General features: G+C 41.3%; 1 protein-coding gene and 1 long non-coding RNA gene across 2 annotated transcripts; one reads left to right on the forward strand and one right to left on the reverse strand.

Moving 5' to 3' along the window:
- Position 1: 1 nt before the first annotated feature.
- Positions 2-23285, reverse strand: zdhhc17 (zinc finger DHHC-type palmitoyltransferase 17). Its single transcript, XM_047389588.1, has 17 exons — positions 23143-23285; positions 15267-15370; positions 14730-14852; positions 13965-14042; positions 12556-12700; positions 11536-11600; positions 11037-11199; positions 10125-10250; positions 8700-8842; positions 7663-7763; positions 5694-5818; positions 4629-4691; positions 4458-4551; positions 3272-3355; positions 3013-3170; positions 2831-2925; positions 2-2587 (listed from the first exon to the last, which is right to left on the reverse strand). The coding sequence occupies exons 1-17, from the start codon at positions 23203-23205 to the stop codon at positions 2449-2451; spliced, it is 1869 nt and encodes a 622-aa protein (XP_047245544.1). The 5' UTR covers positions 23206-23285; the 3' UTR covers positions 2-2448.
- LOC124882917 lies at positions 7778-17147 on the forward strand. Its single transcript, XR_007042031.1, has 3 exons — positions 7778-8506; positions 8689-8881; positions 17120-17147. It is a non-coding gene; the product is annotated as an uncharacterized LOC124882917 (long non-coding RNA).
- Positions 23286-23980: the final 695 nt, after the last annotated feature.

The following is a 23980-nucleotide window of genomic DNA, read 5'->3' on the forward strand; positions in this document are numbered from 1 at the left end:
GTTCACGTTTGACTGTATTTTATTATTAAAGCCATTAAAACGGAACCATGCCCATATGTTTACATCAGAAGCGGAGTTACAGTGGTATCTGAAGGTGGGCAGAGAGGCACTGGAGATGATTATGTGCTTTATTTTTTCTTCAATTATCCCGCATGGTGAGGTGAAGGGGGGCAGAGTAGATGTTTGCAGCTGCTGGAAGAAATGGTGACATGAGATGGGTTTGAAATCACGATGAGCCTGAAGTGGTGAATTCTGCCTTGCAAACAAAACAGCCAGCATTCATTGGTGCCCACTTAAAGGCATTTATAAGACGAGTCACATGTGAGGCGTTTTGTAGGGTAGTGGTGACATCAGTGGTTAGTACGGTGGTGCTTTGACATGACAGAACCGTCTTCTAGTGATGCAAACATGAGGCTCTAACGTTTCTGAAGCCATTTTGTATAATATAACCTCTTTCTATCCTTAAAACTATTGCATGAACACATTTTTCACTTTTAGAAAAGGAAAAAAAATGTTTTTGTATTTTTGCTTTACAATTTGTACATCCAGTGGTATAACAAAACCCAGCAATGTATGACGTAAAAATAAAACCAAAATCTGAGTATGAAACATTCAAATATATTACACACCCGTTCTCAGATGGCCCAACTGGGAGTCTGGCAACCTCACTGAACACACTGGATCTGAAGAAAACTACTGAAAAACCCAAACTGGATGAACATAATGCAGAAACATACTTGCAAATACATAACATTCACTATATACAGACATGTGGCTTTGCTGGGCTGTCACCATGGTGACCATGATGAGGGCGTGGTCGATAGAGGCGGCGAGAGCCCAGTGGTCCTAGGCATCGTACATGCAGTGGAGAGATTCCAGGTATTTCGGGAGGGGGGGGGCTCAAATGCCTATAGACAGCAGCGTCGGACATCACTAAAAGCTACAGTCATACAACATGGATTATAGGAACTTGACTGTCTCCTTTATGTTTAGGTCAACAAAAAGGAATCCCCAGGAACACCTTCAACTAACACTGACAAAGGAGAAACCGTGTGTTTATGTACAAATGCACATTCTTTACATCTCAGTCCATCCTGCCGCCATGGCGACTGCACAGGGTCCACACGCAGGGGGTTTCTGGGAAGTGGGGCCCGTGTCGGATGAGCCCTTCCTCTCTGCAAACAATGGAAGTGTTGGCATGAAGCTGCTGGACCTTCTGTTCAGTAACGGCCAAAAAAAAAAAAAAAATATATATATATATATATACATATACATATAACGGAAATAAAACACGATCAGTGCAACATTGTAGGCAGACAAAAGACAAAACAAATAAGACTTTACAGCTTTAAAAGAATCGTCTGGAATGAGGCTTTTCTGTAAACTTTCCCTTCCTTCTGTTTCTATTAATAAATACACTCACTGTACCTGTCTGTAGTTTTCTACATAGTTGTCCACTTCCAACTCAGCTACCTCTTTAAAATGCTCTCTTCCTTATTAAAAAAACCTAAGTTAAAATGTGAAATGTAAAAATGATGGTGCTAGAACATAGTTACTTTATCTATAAATAGTTTTAAAATAAATAGACCTGTATCACATTGTCCGGAGGATATCTGTCATGATCAGCATGGTCACTGATGAGGGAGTCCCAGTTCTGCTTCTCTGCTGCACCATTTCCAGCTTATTACAAAGGATGCAGCTTAATTTTAGCAGTGGGATTCCTCCAACAGCTCCCTCCTGAAATTCAACACTTTCATCTGATAAGTTCTGCAAGTCATCATTGGCTCCATTCATATATCAGCACGTTGCAATATCGAGATCTTTAAAAGACATTCCCTTTTTCCTAGCACACTTAAGAGTCTAAATTCCATGTCTCGTTATCCTGAAATCCTTCCTTTAGCTTCCCTGGCAACGGAAATTTAGCATCACAGAAAGCGAAAAGTTCCAGATTCGATCCGAAACATCAAATACCCACAGGGACACCGAAAACAGGATATGAAGTATGGGAGGGAAAGGGAACAATGCTGCCTCATCGCCGAGGCTGCTGTGGGCGACAGCTTCACGTTTCCCCGACAGACAGAAACTTTTATTTTAGAATTGTTCTCTGTTGGCCTCTCTCCCCTCCACTTGTGTTTGGCAGCAACACACTGTCCAAAAGGCCCGGGAGAGGAGGTGGGGGGTAGTAGTAGTAGTGAAAAAGGGCAGGGAGGATGATGTCCCATAAATGCATGCTTGTCCTGTTCAATTCTTTTTTCGCCCCGTAGTCTTAATTGGCAAAGGAGAGATGGTCCACAAAAATAAGAAAAAAACCTAAATGAAGAAAACTGCTCCAGAGAACAGTATTGCGCAAGATATGAACGCCAAGTGGGAAGCTTAATACTTCCAAACGCTTCGTTTTCCGCTCTTCACTCCCCCCCTCTATTTTCTTTTCATCCGCCACTTCCTTCTCTACACCAACTGGTAGCCTGAGCCGGATGTCTGGTCGTAGTCTATTGTGTACTGCGTGGTCCAGTCCACAGTCACGGGCCGGATCAGGCCACAGCAGCGGATCTCAAAGAAATCGATTAAGTTTCTGATGCAGCCATGGCTAAACAGGGACACAAAGAGAAAGGTGCATTGCCCTGGTTAGATTTAGATAGAACAGTATCATCTGCATACATCTGAAAAACTTCATTAGAGCATAAATTTAGAAAATAATTTACAAGAAGCTAAAAGGAAGTGGGCCGACAACTGAGCCTTGTGGTACACCTCTTTTAAACTGAAAAAAGCAAACCTTCATCCCAGGAAAGTTATTTGAAGCAACAAATCTCTAGTTCATATGATAACTTACTTGAAGGGGCTCTCGATGGATGTGGCCGTAACTTTAAAGTGCTTGTATCTGCGGGCATTCATCCGCTCGTTTGTGGTGATTCCAAGAGCTGCGATCTACAATCATCAGCGACAAAGATCAGCCAACATTCTAGAAAAAACGCTGAGACATGACACCCTATTTTCATCTGGATGAAGCTGTACCTGGTAGAGCTGACACATGATGAGCACGGCCACCCACATGAAGTGGAAGACGCTGTTGATAAACATCCAGAAGATCCAGGGTGAGCACGAGGCGATCTGCGTCAGGTACAGCCAGAAACCGTCCTTGGCATAACTGGTGGCGCAGTGAATCCTCCAGTCTGGTGGGGGGGTATCAGAAGAACATGAGTAAGGGCTACAATAGGAAGAAGGATGTAGAAAATTGGCGAAATACATAAAAAGAAAAGTGTTGTCTGCTTACAGAAGATGCAGCCATACATCATCCAGCAGATCATACAGAGTAGAAAGAAGAGATAGCCCATGAAGTAGCGATGATTTCCACTTCCTGTGAAGGACAAAATATTTATCCAACTACTTCTTGATAGTTTATTCCTCTTGGGATAAGTGTTCATTAATAACAGAGACAGTACACATGAAATAAACACTAAGCAAATGCTACAGACAGGTAAAATACACACACACACATCTGAATAAAAAAACGATATTCAGCTTTTCACACTTGTTAAGGTAAGACAAAGATATTCAGTGGCATATTTAAAGTAACGCAGTTAAGCTCAAAACTATTCATACCCCTGACTGATTTAGATTTAAAGCAATATGACTGGAAGTAATATTAATATTTTAGAGCTGCCCAGCCAGAGCCCTGAGTTGAATATGATGGAGAATCTGTGGATGGAGTTAAATATTAGGGTGATGGCACGGAGTCCTCCCAACTTTAAGGACTTGGAGCTCATCCCCAAAGATAAACAGACTAGTTGAGACATGCAAAAAGCTGCTCAGCGATTACAAGAAGCATTTGATTCCTGCTGACAATAGAGGCTGATTACTGAGATGGGTGGAAATTATTTTTCAAACCCGATTTGTTAAATTTGAATAAAGAATAGTTATTTTTCATAAATTGTACCGCTTGTATATTGTCTCAACACAGAATCAAACTTCTTGCTTAAATGAAAATACCTTTAAATCAATAATTCTGCTAATGTTGTGTTTACCTGATCTGCTCCTTACCATGGTTTATAATTAAGTCTATACTAAAATAGTAGAAAATGTACATTGGGCCCAGATTATTACGGTATAATTAAACACAGTGTAGTATTATATGGGATTTATTTATCTGAAGAACTTTTAAGATGGACTGTAAAATGTAAAAATTCCAGATTGAAGAGCCTGTTTGTTCAGACAGTTTCCTCACTTTTAAAGCATCTTCCTGACCACCTGGTTTGAGACAGGAAGTGATCAAAGCCCCCACTATGATCTCCAGTCTCTCCAGTCTGTTTCACAGACAACAATGACTTAGGTTTGCTGGTTGTACCCTCTCTTCTCCACATTGTTGGGTTTCTGTGGTGGAATATGAAGCTAACAGTCCCTGTGTCTAGTAACGCTGACTCCACATAGATACCTGGTCATGATCCCTGTAGTGGACTTACCCACACAGTTTCCCACCCAGGGACAGTGGTGGTCAAACTTAGCGATGCAGCGGTTGCACACGGCACAGTGTTTGGACCGGATAGGCTTCCGTATCTGTAAGAAAACAGACCTAGATGATCTCTGCTTTCTTTTCTTCTGTGTGAATTAACGGCTTTGAAGAAAGATTTTACCAAGCAGGTGCTGCAGAATATGCTTAAATCCAAGCTGCCTGTCTCAGCTAACTCCACAATTGTCTGAAGAAGAAAGGAGAAAAAAAAAAAAGACACGTTTAGGACGAAAATAACTTCATGTAAAATATTTACTGTGTGGTCAACACTATGCATTAGCTGGGTTGGAATTCCAAGCACAACAATCGCATTATGGACTGGGACAAGAGCTACCATTGGAGATGCACCAGTCAGAATTTTGGGCTCTGTCTCTTTAGCAATAAGTTGCTAACAAGATTGAGTATTGCTAGCATTTGAAAAACAACCGTCTCAGTGTGTACATCCATGAGAACGTAGAAATCCAGCATGTTCCATAACAGACACAGGTAGAAAACACAACAGGGTAATACAGAGTAACGCTGCTGTACTGCTGGTCAGACTTCCTGTTATCTGCTGAGAGTCTTGCACTGTCTTGCAGCCTAAATGAACTGCAGACAGCTTGCTCTCTACATCCTCATTTCGTTTGGAAACACATGACTTTAAGCCTTTTTCACTCAGTAACAGCGTCTGCACACCGTTGGTAGAACTAATGTTTGGTGCATTCACTGCATGGAAAAAGCTTGGATTGTTAGTTTCTGACCAGCTGGTCACTGCTAAGGGCCGCTTCATTTTCACGTCCAATACCCAAATGAATTTCAGAAAACTGACTGCTGTTTTTTTTAAAATAAGTTTGCTTTTTAATGCGCATATCTGGGTAACAGCCCTCAGTTGTGATGGCATCACTGCCACATGGTGTAAGAATGGGAGCCTCTACGAAGAGCGGGGGGCTTTTTAGGGTAAATTCTGCTTTCCTCTTTCACAGGATGGAGAATCTGGGGCCTGGCTAGAAGAGGAGACACGTCTGGCCTCTATAACACTGTGACAATGAGGGACAGAGAGGCCTGAATGCAGCAGGGCAGGAAATCTGAAATGTTACACAACACTGTAACCAAAACTAATTCTTATTCATCAACCAATAGCAGTGAGATTAGTGTTAAACAATGCTGGACTAGATCACATACTGATTATAAAGCTGGAAGTGAGGGATACCTTTTTCTTCTGCTCCTCTGATGCCTTAATGATTCCTGGATCAGACTTCCAGGATTTGCCAAAGTTGTAGAACAGAGCCAGGGTGTTGATCAGGAAGGGTATATGGACTGTGGCAAATGGGAGGTGTGCAGAGGGGTCAAGGCAAATATGAACAATACAGCTTCAGGGCTCCTAATGATACATCTAAACTGGTGTTCATATTCTGATCCTATGGAAGCAATACACATTTTCTCAGTGACACTTGGTTAACTGTGTAAGTGTGTTCAGCAAATATGAATGAAAACATTTCAGAGTCGCAGTTTTTCCCTTAGGGATGGAGACCCTACAAACCATTACTCAGCCCACTCAGGACAATGAACGTGTGTGTATTTATGTGTCTGTATCCTTCATCAGAGCAGGCAGCCACTGCTGTTGTTCCAAAAAAGATGAAGGAGAGATAAGAGGTAATGATGCGATAACCGCAGGCCGTAACAGACTATCAGCACAAATCGCCTTGTAGGTGAGTGACCTGAATCCCACAGGAAACCAGGCAGCAGGCCGTCTGGACCATGCAGCAATGCTGTCTAAAGAAGCATGCAGATGTGCAAACTGCATCATATAATACTAATAAATATCTCGGTAATGCTGAAGACATGGTTTCAGAGGAAGCCATCTTCTCAACAATAAGGAAGACATGATCTAAATCTGGAGTAACTACTAAGGTGACACACTAGGGTTACTAGAACTACTCATCAAATAGCTGCTTTTGAGACTGTTTTCCACTGTTCTACATTGCCATAGACTGAGAGGGTGCCAAGAAAGAAGCCTCCGCTGAAGAAACTTAAGCGGAATCTGCAGCATGATGACCCAAATCTCTTCTGGAGAAAGGTTTTTTTTTTCCTTCTGGAGAAACTGTTGAGACAAGCCTATTTGACCCCAGTTACAACAGTGATGTTTTGAAGGAGTCACGGTGAGGCTTTCAAACCCATCAACTAATTACCAAGTCTCAAGCATGGTGGTGGGAGCATCATGATGTGGGTCTGTTGCAAAAGGCGGATTGACAGAAGTTTTTCCAACTTCAAATCAGGAGCAATCTGGTTGAAACTTTGTGCCCTCTGGGTTTTCCAACAGGACAATGTTCCAATTTATGAACAATGCTTCAGAGCGAGGTCCATCTCACCAAGCCGACCAATTTAAATGAACTCTAATAAAAACAATTATTCCAGTAGCTAACAACAATTATCTTAAACAGCACCTGTGGCCTTGCAGTGTTATTTATGTGCAGAAAAAGTCCCTGTTGTGAATTTGCTTTGGTCTGACAATGTGCCAAATAAACTCTATTACAACCTAATAAGGATCATAAGGGGAGCAACTACTGAGGCAATGCCAGCTGGGGTAGCCCAACATCAGTAAAAACAGTGAAGCTCATGTGTTTGTATTTAATTGCATTTCTTTTAAACCTCTAGTTAAAGAGCGTCAGCTTGTTTGCTTTTGTACTTAAAGAGAGCAGTGCTACCACTGAGCGCTAATCTTTCTGCAAGTAGCTGCAAGCTAAAGCTGGGGCCGGCGAGAACAAGCACACAAACGTCTGGGTGTGAAAGGAACTCATTTCCACATGACTAATGATCCATGTCCAACCACTTCACCAGGATGGAGGCGAATCCACCTTCCCTCTTTACACACAACTGCACATGTGTGACATGTTTGCTCGACAGCATGTCAGCAACCGTAACGGACTGCTACCAACCTATTTGAAAGCACCGTTGGCATGGCAAACATCCATGATAAATAAATGCAGTGCTACTTTTAGCTGCCTGTATTTTTCTTCCCAGATCAGCTCAGGTCAAAGACACCCTGAGCACCCCCCCACGTTAGTGAACCAATTAGCAGCTTGTGAACAGAAAGGCTAAACACTGATCTGCTGCGGCCTGTTGGCGTGAGAGCCAAACATGCTGCAATCAGAACTCCAGTGTTGGGGTGAAAAGGATATCATTCCAAAACCAGTAAAACCAGGTGGAGTACATCCAAAACTTGGTCGCCAGGTAGATTCCCAGAGGCAGAGCACTGTGCATGGAGTGGTCAAAGAAAGCCCTGCAGAGGGAAAGAGGGGTGAAAAGTTCTGATCAGACTAGAACAAGTTGGAACAAAAACCTTAGAATTTAAACACACGTTTAAAACAAGAAGCCATGCTTTGATATGACAGACCAACACAAAGCAGTGCATAACTGAGAAGTGGAAGAAAAGGATCCATCAGGTCTTCTGCAGCCTGTATTTAGCTCCATCCATCATCTCATCAAGTCTGATCAGCTTCCCTGACCCTGCTGAGGGAAGCAGGGCCACCATCACGATGTTGTACTGTGCATCGATAGTTTACGGCCACAAAGCGCAGGTGGACGCTAGTAATTGGGTAACTTCTGAAGGTAATTGGGTGCGCTGATTTTATTTAGGGATATGAGAGTCAGGGGGGCTGAATACAAATGCACATTTTAACAATTTTCATTACTTTGTACTGGTCTGTCAGAATCCCAACACATTTGAAGTCTGTGATTATAATGTCACAAAATTTGTATGCATGGGTGTGAATGTTTTTGCTAAGCACTGAGGCTTTGCAGCCATACATCATCAGAAACAAACCCAGCATTTACCTGATGACACACCGTTTCTACACTCAACAATGCTTGCATTTTCATTTTTTTCCACCCAACAAGCAAGTTTTCTAGGAATGTCAGAGGAAACATGAAACTAAGGGAGCAAGTGAGGAGTCTGGAGAAGGACAAAGAGCAACAACGGCGAAGGATGAAACAAGAGCGCACGGCTGGGGAAATTGAGTTAAGGTAACAGAGTCTGACTTTAAGAGTGTTTGTTTCGCTGCCAAAAACAGAACACTTGATTTTCTATGCACACCATTACGACGATGAAACAGGGTCCATTTTGAAAAGCCGCTCCTAAAAAGTAAACTATGAATGAACACGGCTCATTGCAAAAGAAAAGCGTGGAATCTGTCTGTTTTTCTTAGATGAGACATACTTGGAGAGAAACTGCACTGCGACCCAGACACCAGCGTACATGATGCCCTTGATCAGCCAGGAGTCGACGTCCAGGTCGGCGATGAAACCCACAAGCCAGATGACGACGAAAGGTGTTCCCAGCATCACTTTCTGTCTGAACTCCTGGACAGCGAATCCAGACGTGAGAGGAAGGAACAGAAGGTTAAAACATTGTTATTATTATTTTCTTTACCTTTTATAAGGTGAGTTGAGTATCATTTTTAACGTGTTTGTCTCCATCCTGACATCAACGCCCAGCAGTGCTAATCAGGCTCAGAGCATCCTATAATCTGGTTTTATCGTATAAACATCTAAAACCAGTGACGTAAAAAGGCAATAAGGAAAAGCTGCTTCAAACAGCAAAGCCGCCACAGGATATGGTTATCTGCTGCAGGAGTACACCCAGCAGTTTCTGTTTTTTTGTGAAAACAAAAACAGAAAATCTTTTTATCATTTGGCCATATTAATTTATCAGAGATTCACCAGTCAACTGGAAAGGAAATGGGAATCAGATCATTTTCCTTTTATTGGTTTTGTTCACCACTTTCAGTCTATAAAAGCATCAACCAACACCCTGCAGTTTGCTGCACTTTTTTGAGTTTAGTTCAATCAAATAAAGATTAGGCACTCATGCTTTTAGAGCATAACTGGGGGTAATCTTGTGATTCCTTCATTTATTAGTCAAATTGAAAACTTCAGTCTGAACCTGTAGGAACAAGTAAATATATTTCACATCTACATCCCATGAAGCTCTGCTCTCTGTAGGTTCCCATCTGACATCTAGAAGAAGCTGAATGGACCCAACAGCCAGGTGTGAACTACTCGTCACATCTTAAACACAATGACAGACTAAAGATCTATGCAGATCTATGCAGATAAGAGAAAGCATCCTAATTTACCTTCATGATCTAACATTCCAACAGGAAAGCAGGGAGAAGACAAACAATTACAGCAGAATAATTAAGGATCATAGCTGAAACCTGGAGACAGAGCGTAGGGCATTTTTAGGCTGCTTCACCCACTCTTGTGCTAAGTTTAGTATTTAAACGCTGCTACAGTAAAGCTACTCCTTCATAAAACAAATGTGAGGAACCACCCATGGTGGTCAGAACAAAGACAACAGACTGTCAAAGACAAGAAAACTCTTAGCTGCTTGGTTCTGTTTTCTGCTGATTGGAGGAGATCTTTCTGAACAGCCTCCTTCCTGTCAGACTATCAGGAAGCAACAGCCTGACCAGTCTGAGATGGTAAAAAGTGCCTGGGTCTGGCAGGCTGGTCTGAGCATGTCTCTAGCTGCTGTTTTACAGTTTAAACAGCTATAGATATTATTGATGGCTGTTAATAAGTGGATCTATATTCCCGAATTTCTGTTGGGAACTAAACCCAGTTACACTAGCGTTTCTACCTTGTCCATCTTCAGCCTTTTTAGGTAGGACGGGCTGTCATAACCTTTGGCCTGCCGCGCTTCCTGTAAGTGATTGATCATCCAAACATTCTTCCTTTGCTTGGCGAGGTCCAGAGGTGTTTCTCCCTAAAAATGGAAGTAAGAAAAGTCAATGCAATCATCTGGCAACCAGATTCATGTTTGTGTTTAAGGCTTGAACGGTCCAGTAATATTTGCTATTCTGCTGATCAAAGCACTTTGCTTACAGCATTATTCTATCAAAATATCAGAAGACAACGTTGTAGCATCTCAATAAAATATTACTGAAAAGCTCATTTCATTTAGTTGTTCAATTCAAGACAGTCATAACAAATTCATCACACACAGAGGGATATATTTCAATCATTAATTTCTGTTCATTTTTATGATTATATCTGTCACCTAATGAAAACCTCAATTTCTTAGAAAATTAGAACACTGCATTAAAAAAAAGGATTTTTTAAAACAAATGCCAGGTAAGATGTTTCTGACATTCTGGTTCAGGAGTGACTTAACACAAGTAGCCCATGTCCTAAATACATCCATGTTGGGTGGAATCCCCTCCAAATTCTTGAAGAGGCTTTAAAACCCTTCTGAGGCAGCAGTTATCACAGCTGCTTTCAGCCACAGATTTTCCTTCCACTAAACTTTCCATTAAAAATGTTTTGAAAAACCAGCTTCTTTAGCAATGATCTTTTGTGGTGTCTGTGACTGCCTGCTGGAAAACTGTCCACTCAGTATTCTTCTCTGTGTTTGTGTAGACAATAACATAACATTTCTGCATTAGAAATCTTTTTTTTTTTTTTTATTGGTCGTATGTGATATTCTTAATTTCTGAGAAACTATTGATTTATTCGATTTTTATTGGCTGTAAGAAATAATCCTTTGCATCACCTTGATGTTCTGGGCGTCGACATTAGCGTTGGCGTCCAGCAGCAGGCTGATGACGGTGGTGTTACCAGCCAGCACGGCCCAGTGCAGCGCCGTGTTTTTGTGATACTTGTCGCCCAGATTGACCGACACGTTAAATGTCAGCAGCAGCCGGGTGGGGTCAACACTGCGGGAAGAGAACAAGGAAACAAGGGTCAAACTAGAGGGAATCCCATCTTATAAAGACGGTCATCTATTTATTTATTTATTTAAAAAAAAACTTTTTCTTTTTCTGTGGGGGTTTTTCAAACATGTCTCCATTAAATAAGTTCTAATCAAGAATAAGGTCTAATTTTTTTTGGGTTCGTATGTCACTAATAATAGGATTATTAATAATAAAAGTTCCAAATGGGTTCCCTCTCATTATATCCCAATATGTAAAAGCTTAGATGAAGCCGCAGTAGTTTTTCATGTGACCGTTTCTTTCCTGTGTGAAAACAAGCTACTGTACAAACATACACACCTGTGTGTCCTGTAAGCTGCCCACATGAGAGGAGTCATGCCGTTCTGATCCATCATATCCACATCCTGTCAGAGAAAAAAACAAACCATAAGTGACGACATGCAGAGTAACTGGTTAAAAACCAAAGCAACTGGCACCCCCTGATGGAGAATACTGGTAAAACATAAATAGACTGAAGTCCATCAAAAATCCTGATTGTTGCGATGAACTGATCAGTAGAATCTGTGGCTGATTTCCGATCACCGATCTTGTAAAGAACTAAGAACTGACCAGCACATTCTGATTTTAACAGATTCATCTGAAAAAACTAGGATTACCAGAAAAATATCCTTTTCTGCTTCCTGGATTCACTGAAAATGTCATGATTCTAACAGTAAAACACTGACAGTGTTGTTAATTGTGTTTTTATTTATTTGCAGTTAGACCAGAGCCGCTGTCACACTGTGTGTTACAGACAAATCTGTTATACAGCGTTGCAGTTGATCGGGATTCAATAGTTACTTTTAAAATAAGGAAAGCATGATTACAGAGTTGACATTTCGACCAGAACTGAATAGCATTAGCAAGATCAGCACTATTAGCATTACTACCCGCGGTCTCTGTGTGTATTTGCCATAAGTCAACAGATTTTTCAGCCACATTTCCTACTCCAGCATGTTCCAAGACAGAACTGGACTCTTCAAAAGGATAAAAGAGCTTTATGTTCAGCTTCCTGTCTGTCTGGCAGCCTGAATGATCACCTTTGTAGCTAATAGTTTTCTTTTGAATAGCACAAAAAGTCTAAGAAGCTAAGGCTTCAGTTTTTAACTGATATTGAAGTTAAGCTTAAGTCTTTACTCAGTAGCAGTTCCCACACTGAGGAGTGTTCTCACCAATCCAATCTAGCAGTGCTTATGTTTGCTGTAATTTTAGAGTTTATGACTGGCCAATAATCGATCATGGCCAGTCAAGCATCAAATCGGTACGAAGACAGCAAATCTTGGTGCATCTCTACCTGATGGTGGTGTTTGTTCTCCCTACCTGTCCTTTGGCGATGAGGTATGCCACAATAGAAGTGTGGCCGAACTGGGCAGCCAGATGGACACAACTGCAACCTTCGCCATCGATCAAAGACGGGTCTGCACCATACTTCATGAGCTGCACCACCATGGATAGATGGCCTTGTCTGTGGGAGGAGAAGAGCACAAGACTTTAAACCACATGTAGATACCTCTCCTTGTTTTCTCCTCACAAATGTCAGCAGGATCAAACATCTCCAGTCTGGGGTTTGAATCGGAGTCTCCATACTCTTACTGCTAGAAACAGACATTTGCCAGAAAGCACAAGAAGTTCATCCTATTCGTTCGATTTTATAGCCTGAGTGGGCTGAATTTTGCCCAAGAAAACAAGACATAGATTCACTAATTTAGAAAAATGTTCCCAGACTATGGTTAGTGGCTTTTAAAAAGGTCACTGCCAGCTGGTGGTGATAGCAGGGGGTGAAACAGGACCCCTCAGTGCCTCTGAAGCAGGGATAGTGCAGATGTTGTTGAATCAATCCATCAATAATTCAGAAAGGAGAGAATGCAAAGCCCCTGTGTGCCTGGGGAGGATCTCATGTGACCTTCCAAACAGAGAGAACTCAGTGGACATTACAGAAAAATGATGAAGGACATGATTTCATCATCTAAACAATGAAAAAAACTGCTCCAAAATGTATGATTTAGAGACAGACATCAAGAAGAGAGACTGCTTTTATATATGGAATTACCAGCTTTCATTGATATGGAGTATATTTATGAAAAAAATTAAACATCTTCAATTTCATCCTTAAAAATTTATGAATTTACAACATATACATCTAAAAATGTTAATATAATGCACAAAAACATCCAGACAATCCCAGATTGACATAAGTTGGAAAAACCTTAAAGGGTAGCACTGTTGCATGTGGGATGTAGACAAGAGCCAGTTACTGATATCAAGGTACACCAAGATTTTAAACTTAATTTTTTCCTAAACCAATCCAATCTTCCGTCATACTGTTCTTACAGTTTAAAATTCCTTCAAGATGGATGAGGATGTGCTGTAGTGAGCAGAGTGTTCTGAAAGCATACAGGAACGCAGCGCCGGGCCATCTCCTACATCAGGGCTCAGCAGCCTTTTCCGTTCAAAGAGCCTTTCTGTCCTTGCGCAACTAAATGAAATATGTCTGAAACCACAGAACCTTCTTAACCCTTGGAATGAATGATTTAATTTTACAATTAAAAAAGCTGCTTTTATTGTGAAACCAAAATAAATTCTGTTTCTTTTTTAGATTTAGAAGAAGGCATGAATACTGGAACAGCTCTTTGGGTCTTAAATATCTATTTTCTTGTCCTGTGAATGAGAAAATCTAGTATTTCCAGAGTGTATAATCAGGTTTAATCAGGGAGATGCATGTGTGCTACCTTGTGGCCCAGTGCAAAGGTGTAGAGTTCAGGTCTCCTCCCAGCTGGTCAACTATGGCCGCCTTTGATATATAGTACCTGTACACAAACACAACATACTGAGTGAAATATGGCCCTTTGTCTAACTGTGACTCCATCTTATCAGTAACAGATACAGAGTAGCTGCTCTTCTCACAGGAAATTACCTTCATGGTACAAATAATATGACAAACCTCCATTACAAGCAGATAACATACACTTTATGAAAAAGAGAATGAAAGTCCCATCAGCTGGCCTGCAGTACATGTGAAACCACCTGGGCTGAGGTTAGCAGGTCAACAACATCCTGGTAACCCAACAGAAGCTTCATTATTGAGCTTTATCCAATAAATCCTGAAGTCTGTCCTGTTTTTTATTAACTTCCAACTTTCTGATTGTCACCAGTGGAGAAGGACTCGGTTCAGTTTGCTCAACAATTATAGCAGAAGAGCTAAATGAGGGTCGAGAAGCAGCTAGCTGATTGGTGGAAGGTGGCTGCAGTGCGACTGGCTAAAATACCCCATTGCTTTTAGGAATTTGCTACTTTAAGCCAGATTAATGGCATTTAACAAACCAGTTCTAGCTTTTCTACAAAGGTTTCCCTGGAAAAAATTTAATAAAACTTAAACATATATAAAAAAACAAGCAAAATAAGATAAAGTGAAATTCTTCCTATAGGGGATACCACAGTAGGGGGACCACCCTGCTCAGCCATCTGCACCTACAAGATGATCTGGACTGACTTACTTGACCAAGTCTATCCTGTTGTTGATGGCGGCCCAGTGGAGGAGTGTCACGTTCTCTTTGTCTGGCTGCTGAACGTCAAAGCCCGCCTCCACCAGCTCCCTGCAGCGCTCAAAGATGCCGTACCTGCAGGACAAGGCGGAGTGCCATCAGTCTTAAAAGGCACCGACATTTAATCGGGGTTAAATGCTTCAGCTTTATTCATGTGGATAAATCCCACTAAATAAAACCCAACACAATCTGGCAAACAGGGGTTCCACAACCTCAGAACAAAACTTAACAGATTCCCAAAGTTCAGAGTCAGATGATGCATAAATAAATTCTCCCAATTTTCAAGAAATTATTAATTTGAAAATACACAATGAAGACAGAAACTACAATAGGAAAACTGTGGCCTTTCCTTAATAAAATCTACTAAATATCTAATAAATATGTGGTTCCTGCAGTAATGACAAATACTCTTATTAAACCACTCGTTACCAAGCAACAAATACCAGCTCCAGCAGTGAATTTTGCCAAACACAGACATCCTGCACTCACTGTGTGGCTTTGACAATGTCCCAGGTGCTGTAGTCATCCACATGGTTTTTCCGGCTGACGTTCTCGCTGTAGCCGTGGTTGTAGTGGCTCTGGGGTCTGATTTCCTGAGAGATCAGAGGAAAACAAAAATAAACTGATGTGAAGAGAGTTCAGCTTGGCTTGCTGCTTCTTTTACCACCTGTATTGTGCTGGATGCCTTCCTTCATTTGTCTTTAGAAGAAAACTGCTGTCAAAAAAAAAAAGACTAAAAAAGACTTTATAGCACGTTACAGTCTTACAATGAGGGATTTACAATGTCAGATTGCAACTCAGTGACAAGAGGTGTGATTTTGGTTTAAATGTTTCAACATTTTGGCAAATCTCGTTAAAACAAATAAATTAACTAAACTGAAAGGCCATTGAAAGGGTTTTTCTGGGTCCTCCATCACTCTGATCCTCTCTGATCATTTTAATCCGTTTCTCTGTAGCATAGCAGCCCCATGTAGGAAGAAAGAACTATAGAAGCAAGCTAATAAGCCTTCATCTATGCTACAGTGGGGAGAACAAGTATTTGATACACTGCCGATTTTGCAGGTTTTCCCACTTGCAAAGCATGTAGAAGTCTTTAATTTCTATCATAGGTATTCTTCAACTGTGAGTGACGGAATATAAAACAATTTTCTGGAGTTTTGTTTCAGAGTCCGAGCAGGTCTGGGGGTCCATGCAAGATCTCACCTCGTGGGGCATCAATGATTATGAGAAAGGTGAGGGATCAGCCCAGAACTACACAGGAGGACCCGATCAATGACCTTTAGTGAGCTGGGACCACAGTCTCAAAGGTTACCATTAGTAACATACTACACCACTATGGATTAAAATCCTGCAGCGTGCACGCAAGGTCCCCGTGCTCAAGCCAGGACATGTCCAGGCCCGTCTTAAGGCAGGGAGAAGGTCATGTGGTCAGATAAGACCTTAAAAGAACTTTTAGGTATAAACTCCACTCTCTGTGTCTGGAGGAAGAAGGATGAGTACAATCCCGAAAACACCATCCCTACCGTGACCTGAAGTTAGCGAACAGCTTCTCTTATTACAGCTAGAAACCACCGATCCGGCTTGAAACCTGGGTGTAGTGATGGACTCAGACCTGAACCTTCAGAGGCACATAAAGACAGTAACAAGGTCGGCCTTCTATCACCTAAAGAACATCTCCAGGATTAAAGGACTAATGTCTCAGCAGGACCTTAAAAAACGAATTCATGCGTTCATCTTTAGTAGAACTGATTACTGCAACGGTGTCTTCACAGGTCAGCCTAAAAAGTCAATCAGACAGCTGCAGTTGGTCCAGAATGCTGCTGCCCGCGTCCTCACTAGAACTAAGAAAGTGGAGCACTTCACCCCGGTTCTGAAGTCCCTACACTGGCTCCCTGTAGCTCAGAGAATAGAGTTTAAAATACTTCTGTTAGTCTATAAATCACTGAATGGCTTAGCACCAAAATACATTACAGACTTGTCAGTGTATCAACCACCCGGACCTCTCAGGTCTTCTGGCTCAAATCTACTCTGCATACCCAGAACCAGAACCAATCATGGAGAAGCAGCTTTTACTTATGCTCCACTAATCTGGAATAAACTCCCAGAAAACTGTAAAAGCACCGAAACCCTAAGTTGCTTTAAATCAAGATTAAAAACGTATTTGTTTAGAGTGGCCTTTGAATCTGTTATCTAAGCATTAGTTACTTTTTCAGTCCAACTTTTAATTATTTTTATCATAAATGTTAAATTTTTTATCTTTTTTATTATCATCTTATTTTAATTAATAATTTTTATTCTCTTTATTTGTGTTCGTTAATTATTTAATTACCTGGGTTTTCCAGCATGACAACGACCCGAAGCACACAGCCAGGGCTACTAAGGAGTGGCTCCGTAAGAAGCATCTCAAGGTCCTGGAGTGGCCTACCAGTCTCCAGACCTGAAGCCAATTGAAAATCTTTGGAGGGAGCTGAAAGTCCATATCGCCCAGCGACAGCCCTGAAACCTGAAGGATCTGGAGAAGATCCATATGGAAGAGTGGTCCAAAATCCCTGCTGCAGTGTGTGCAAACCTTGTCAAGTACTACAGGAAATGTTTGATATCTGTAATTGCAAACAAAGGTTTCTGTACCAAATTTTAAGTTCTATTTTTCTGTCATATCAAATACTTAATTTCTCCACTGTAATGTTGATTTTTTTTTTATTTGCAGATGGGGCCATAGTTATAGGGGAGGTTATGCACTACTAAGTGTACATATGAACATATTACATATATGATACAGGCATGCCTATGAGCCATCATGCTAGAAGACTATGCAACTCAAAGCCTCCCAAGTCATCTAGAGATTCCTTTAAAGGGAACAAATGTCTTTCTGCTTTCTTGAAGGTTCTGGGGCGCAAGGAAGATGTTTTTCTTTAGCATTACTTAATGACTCAGTTCGTTCCTTTATTGAGAGAAAAGCTTGTCTGATCCACCTTCTCTGCTCTTGGTCACCTCTGGCACCTGAAGAACTGAGGATTCCTTTGGGAAATCACCTTGTGCATTTTTTACTTGTCTCGATGGTGTTTTCTCCCTTTACGTCTAGGTGGGTACATCGTCTTCTGTGTGATGCAGCAAGCTTGGCATCAGTGGAGCAGCTCAGTGAGGCATATGGCTGCCATTCCCCAGGAGATCCAGGTCACATGTTTATGGTTAAATATGTGTGTAAGCATCATACAGTACATCCATGCTTCAAAAAAAAAAAAAAAGAAATTCTCTGATTGTCACAGTACGTTGCTTCCCTGCAACTATTCTGCACCATTGTTCAGTTCCTGCCGGCTGTCGCCACGGCTCAAAATCCAATTCTGTCTGAAATTAGAGAGTCATTTCAGGAGGATAATTCAATATTCAAAGAGTAGTTACAGCAGTGGGATTAGGAGGAGAGCAGGAGAACGGATCTTCTTATGAGAGGGATCATGAAAGTGCTTCAAGCAAAAAGAATCAAGTGAATACACTACGAGCTGAGAAAGAACCTCAAACATTTCCCCTCATCTTCTCACTACCATCAACAAGATGACCCAGATTCGACCCAGTAGGCGTAAACCCAGGCCATGTGGTCAAGCAGGAAATGAGCTGAATTTATGGCTAAGCCACAACTTTGACAAATTATTTTATGACGAAAGGTTGAAGTGCAGCAGAAAAGATCACACTACGCATGCATGAATAAGGCATGATGAAGTTGTGTTACCACTAAGTTCAATGCATTTCTTCGTCCCCCCTTGTCTTGTGTCATAATGTATGTTTGGATGGGTTGTACTGGAATTCTAATTTCCCCTCGGGGATCAATAAAGTATCTTTGAATTGAATTGAATTACAGCACCAGGACAGAAATTAACTCCCAACGAGGACAATATACCGTTGTGTTCTTCCAGTTATAGTACAAGCATAATTACATATCAACTCCACAATGCAGAACTCCAGCCCTGTGCCTCATTCAATCTCCAAGCCAGTACCCATGACCCACCCATCTCTTCTTCTATTGTTCTCTACCTGTGTGGGAGGTCAAGGACCAGCCTCCAGACTGACGTATATCATAGTGTCAGTCTCAAGTCTTTCCACACAAATAAACAGGAGAGAATCCCAAACCATGGTTATGTTCTACTGTGTTTAGGTCCACATTATTACATCTTCAGTGATGAGGAAATGGTACTTGGTGTTAAAATGTGTCTTCCTGAAAGAAAGTCAGCAGGGCTTGAAGGGTAAGAGTTTTATTTCCATGTTAAAACAAATATAAACTGTCTGGACAGAAAAATGGTTACCACTTCATTTTAACTAAGCCCATCAATAAGATCATCTCATTGGTTGGGAACATCTGTGACTAATCTTTGTGAGTTTGTAACCGGTTAGCTAACCTTACCAAATGAACAATGTTATGCCGTTTCATGCAGGTCAAAGCATTGAGCTTTAGGAAGCAATCAAAACTACAACAGACAGGGCGCGGCGCTGGTAGTGTAGGGGTTAGCACGCGACCACATATAGAGGCTATAGTCCTCGAAGCGGCCGTCCCGGACCCGGCGACCTTTGCCGAATATCTCCCCCTCTCTTTGCCACTCCTTCCTGTCTGCCTACTATCAAAAATAAAGGCCTCTAGTGCCGTAAAAATTATTTTAAAAAAAACAGACACTCCTTAAACTACAAACAAATCTGGTTACGAACTCTCAAATATCTAACCTGGAAGGATAGCAGTGAACCATCGTAACCGTGACAACTGAATTGCAATAAATTCTCTCCTGGTGCACAAGATAATAAGAAATATTTAATAAAATGACTTATGAAAGTAGTTTGTGTTCAAGATTAGGGTTAGGTGACATTGCAACAATCAGGACTAGGAGTAAAGACTTGAAAGCAAGAATGCATGAACAGATAAAAAAAAAAGAGTGGTGGGGCTGAGAGCAATACCTGCAGCTGGACACGTCTCAATCTGAGCATGTGTAGGTTTCAACCAACACTGCCTTTGTTCAGTATACATGCATGTTAGACATCCACCAGTTAATTGGCCAGAGTTTGGAATTGGACAATTTTCCCTTACCCGGCTATAAGTGATCAGCAGGTCAAACACAGAAAAACTATCATCCCCATCAAAAGAGGCTGCCACATATTCTTCTCTTGATATTGGCATCAGCCAGAAAAAGCATAATTGTTGCATTTTTAACCTTTGCGGAAGATCTATAGGTTAAGCATGCACCGTTTCTGCCCTAATATTGATATATTGTCTTTTCCAGGAAGTCCAAGAATGTTCACATCTAAACTCTGAAATGCATGCAACCTTAGTTGGATGGGGTGTCAAATCACAGCTTAGGTCCAACCTGTATGTAAAATAGTGGTAAATTACATTGCAGTATGCTAGAAACCAACAAGTCTTTCATGTCATCAAGCAAGGTTCCAGACTCAAACAACCAAAGAATAAATACCATTGTCCATAACACAGCATGGAAACACAGGGATTGATGTACATCCAAGTAGAAATAAACATGACAGCATAACGTTTACACAAGGTCATAACTAGAATACCATCAGCCGAAGTGCCACAAATGGTTAAATTGTTCACATAAAGCCATTATTACGGAGTAAATTAACCCATTTGCCAGCATGTGGCATGAATGACGAGATGTTACTATGAATCATTTCTCGTTGAAGGCAATACCAGGATCTAAACTGGTCCACTTGGTGCTGCTGGCCATAAATCAAGTAGTGAAACAGGACTGCTGCGAGAAGAGCATGCCAGCTACTGCTGAAGCAAACTACAAACAGACATGCTGTGACTGAAAATCCAGCCAAGCAAATACAGCAAGTCATAATCCGTTTGAGGACAAAGTGCCTCTAGATATGAAAATTAATACCAAATGTACACAACCACTGAAACATGGTGAGCAGTGAGATAGAAAAGAGTTTCACTTTGGCTAGTTTCACTAATGTGTACAGTTTTCAATGATGGTCATGTGGTCAGGCAATAAATGCATCGAATTTCAACATAAAATTTGCCAAAATTTAAAAAAATATTCAGAATCCATAGGAAAATCCTGACTGGTGTATCTCTGCGTAGACCAAAAATAATGGGTGTTCTTAGTTTCGATGCATTTAATGAATATGGAGAGAAACCTGTCCATTTCTGGCCTCTAGCCAATTAATTGGTTCTTCCTGTCCATGTTATACTTTCACAAATCCAGGGCATGTGAGCAGTATGCATACAAGTTACCTGAGATGTTTGCACCACCACATCTCTAGAGACACAGATGGAAAAAGAAGCTGCTGTATCAGTCAGCTCATTTCAACCCCACCACAACATAGATGTTTAGAAAGGAAAAAACACCTCCGAAAGGAAATTAAAAATAACCAACCTGGAATATCAGGATCAGCCATGAAAAACTCCTAATACCTTCTTATAATGGATGGGTCACTAGATGACTGGGTCAAAACATCTCTAAAGCTGCAGCTTTTGCGGAGCGTTCCCGGTCTGCAGTGGTCAGGAAATATCAAAAGTGGTGGACAGAACCTGGCCTGTGTATTCTGTCTTGTAACCGGTGGGTTGCCGGTTCAAGCCCCCGCTATATCGGTCTCAGTCAGTGCGTCCTTGGGCAAGACTATTCACTCACCTTGCCTACTGATGGTGGTCAGAGGATCCAGTGGCGCCTGTGTATGGCAGCCACTGAGCAACAGACCAGCATTTTTTCTCCTTCTTTTCATTAAACTAGTTAGGACGTCTGAGATTTTATCTGGTTCAAGGAGTGGCTTAACACAAGGAGCGCAACAGCTGTAAGCCCAGGTCCTGGATCCTTGCCTCACAATCCTCTGGGCTGCAGTCACTCTATTGCTTGTAAGCCTTTTTCTACCACACTTTTTTCCTTCTACTCAACTTTCCATTGATATGACTGGATGTAATTATCCTACAATAAATCAAGATTATTTAATTCACAGTTTGTAACACAGAATGAACATCAATGCTCTGTTTAGGACCTAAATTGGACCCGCAGGTCCAGTTTTCAACTGTCATCTAAAAGGATCTGGAGACTAAAGGCTGTGAAATTGCATTGTTTAATTTTTAAATGAGCAAGCATTTCAGCATGTGTTCTTTCAGTGAGCCAAAAACCAAAATGATAAATTATTTTTGAAAAAAATATATTCTAATGTGGTAAATCAAGGACAAGCGGCAACATCTAAAAATAAATTAATGTAAAAAGATTATTTGGCAGATAACTGAATAGGAAAAAATTGGTCGGAAACTCAAATATCTTGGGTTTCTTTTATTCCAAAGATCCATACTTTCTATATTTTTTTAACTGAATTTTGGGTTGTTTCTGCAAAATAGTCAGAATTATTAGAAATAAACATTGCAATTGAATTGAAATATAACTGTGTGTAAAGAATCTTTATACAAGATTAAGTTTTAAACTGATCACTGAAATAAACTTTTTGATTTTAATTTAACCTAATGAGATGCGCATGTATGTATTGTTGCTCTCTTTCATGGAAACAACATTCTCTGATGGCTGTGACTTCCTTCACCATGATAACGTGCCCCATCACAAAGCCAACTCAAACACCATACAGGACTTGAGATATGCTGCTAAGATCTTGGTGCCAGATACCATAGCGCACTTCAGGGGTCCAACCCAGGGCTGTTTTTGGCAGCAAAGAAAGGTTCGACACACTATTAAACAGGTGGTCATAATGTTAAGCCCTATCGTGTGTGCGCGCATTATATATAAATTTACACACATACATAAATATGTAAATCCTTGTCCATACAGGGCAAATTTCAACACGCTACAGAAATACAGGCATATTTACAACATCATCATCAAAAAGAATAAGTGCTAGATTGATAAAAAGGTAGGAGTGTTGCCTCAGTCGCTGCGCAGACTACTGTTCAAGTTGACACTAATTTCCATATTAGAACCAGCGTTGTAAGCAGCAGCCAGGGCTGTCAGGTTAGCCTCAGAGCTAACCTCCTATGACAGGAAGGATTAACCCTTTACGTATTGCGTCGCTCCCTTCATTGCTCAGCCTCATCCAGCACGCACACACACACCGTCCCTCCATTAGCAACAACAGCAGCATTTCCTAAAGCCAGCATTTCCTAAAGCCAACATCCATAGCAACATCTGTCCAGCGGTTACTGGCTGTGCAGCCGGAGGAGAGGGCTAACGTTAGCGATTAGCATCGCTAGGCTAGCTGGCTGACACCCCCCTCCATCGGTGGTAATGCAGGGGGCATCGGAGTTTCCAACAAAGGCCAAGGAAAACACCCAGCCAAACCGAGCCGAACTGGCAGAACCCGTTGTGTGTGCGCTCATATCGCCGTGCTAAGGCGTGGAGCTTCCGGAGCTTACCTCAGGATGGAGAATAGGGACGCAGCCAGCTTCTTTCTCATATTCCTCCATAGCGTCGGCCATCTTGGTGGTGACAGTCGCAGAGCATTGTGGGAAACAAGAAGCTGTGTAGGGGGGAAACAAACAGTGGAGCTGTCAAAAAACACAGATCAGTGCTTCTTAAGCGCTTTATCAGGGCCGGTCTAATGTTATACAGGGTCCTAAACAAAATATGATCCCACCCCACTTAGGTTAAAGGGTTAGTTTTGATTTTTTGAAGATAAATTCTGTAAAAAAAAAAAAAACATCATTATTAATGGTTCCTTTATCTGTGGTAGACAGATGTTATATTGAGTTTGTAGAAACTTGAATAAATCCTAGAACCACTGGGATGCTGACAGCTAGTCACATCCCTTCTGTTTTAGCTGAGTTCCTAAAATTTGAAGCAACTCAAACTAAAAATATTTATCTCACTGTTATGAGGTGGTGGTCTGCCACTCTAATGTTCATAGAGGACAGAACAATAACCAGAAACTACCACTGATGATTTCCGAAACATTTAATTTAAAGAAATGTAGGTCATGTTTTGTTTTATATTATTTTCTGGGATTAACCCCAAATACCATACCTGAGGATCCCTGATGACTTTGCAACTTAAGATATTTTTACAGAGCCTAACAGTGTCTTTCCCAAAAGACTTAAGTGTTGTCCACAGCCCAAGAATTGCACTCCTTGCACCATTGAAACCGACGTTTGGCATTGGCATGAGTGACCAAAGGTTTGGCTATAGCAGCCCGGCCGTGTATATTGACCCTGTGGAGCTCCCGACGGACAGTTCTGGTGGAAACAGGAGAGTTGA

Source organism: Girardinichthys multiradiatus, chromosome 17 (genome assembly GCF_021462225.1).
Source record: "Girardinichthys multiradiatus isolate DD_20200921_A chromosome 17, DD_fGirMul_XY1, whole genome shotgun sequence".
Classification (NCBI taxonomy): domain Eukaryota; kingdom Metazoa; phylum Chordata; class Actinopteri; order Cyprinodontiformes; family Goodeidae; genus Girardinichthys; species Girardinichthys multiradiatus.

Excerpts from the sequence above, each read along its gene's own strand:
- zdhhc17 (XM_047389588.1), bottom strand. The coding sequence starts at position 23,205 with ATGGCCGACGCTATGGAGGAATATGAGAAAGAAGCTGGCTGCGTCCCT. Across the intron at positions 14,043-14,729 it reads AACAGGATAGACTTGGTCAA|GTACTATATATCAAAGGCGG; the intron begins GTAAGTCAGTCC and ends GTTTGTGTACAG. Across the intron at positions 11,601-12,555 it reads ACCTCATCGCCAAAGGACAG|GATGTGGATATGATGGATCA; the intron begins GTAGGGAGAACA and ends TTTCTCTGACAG.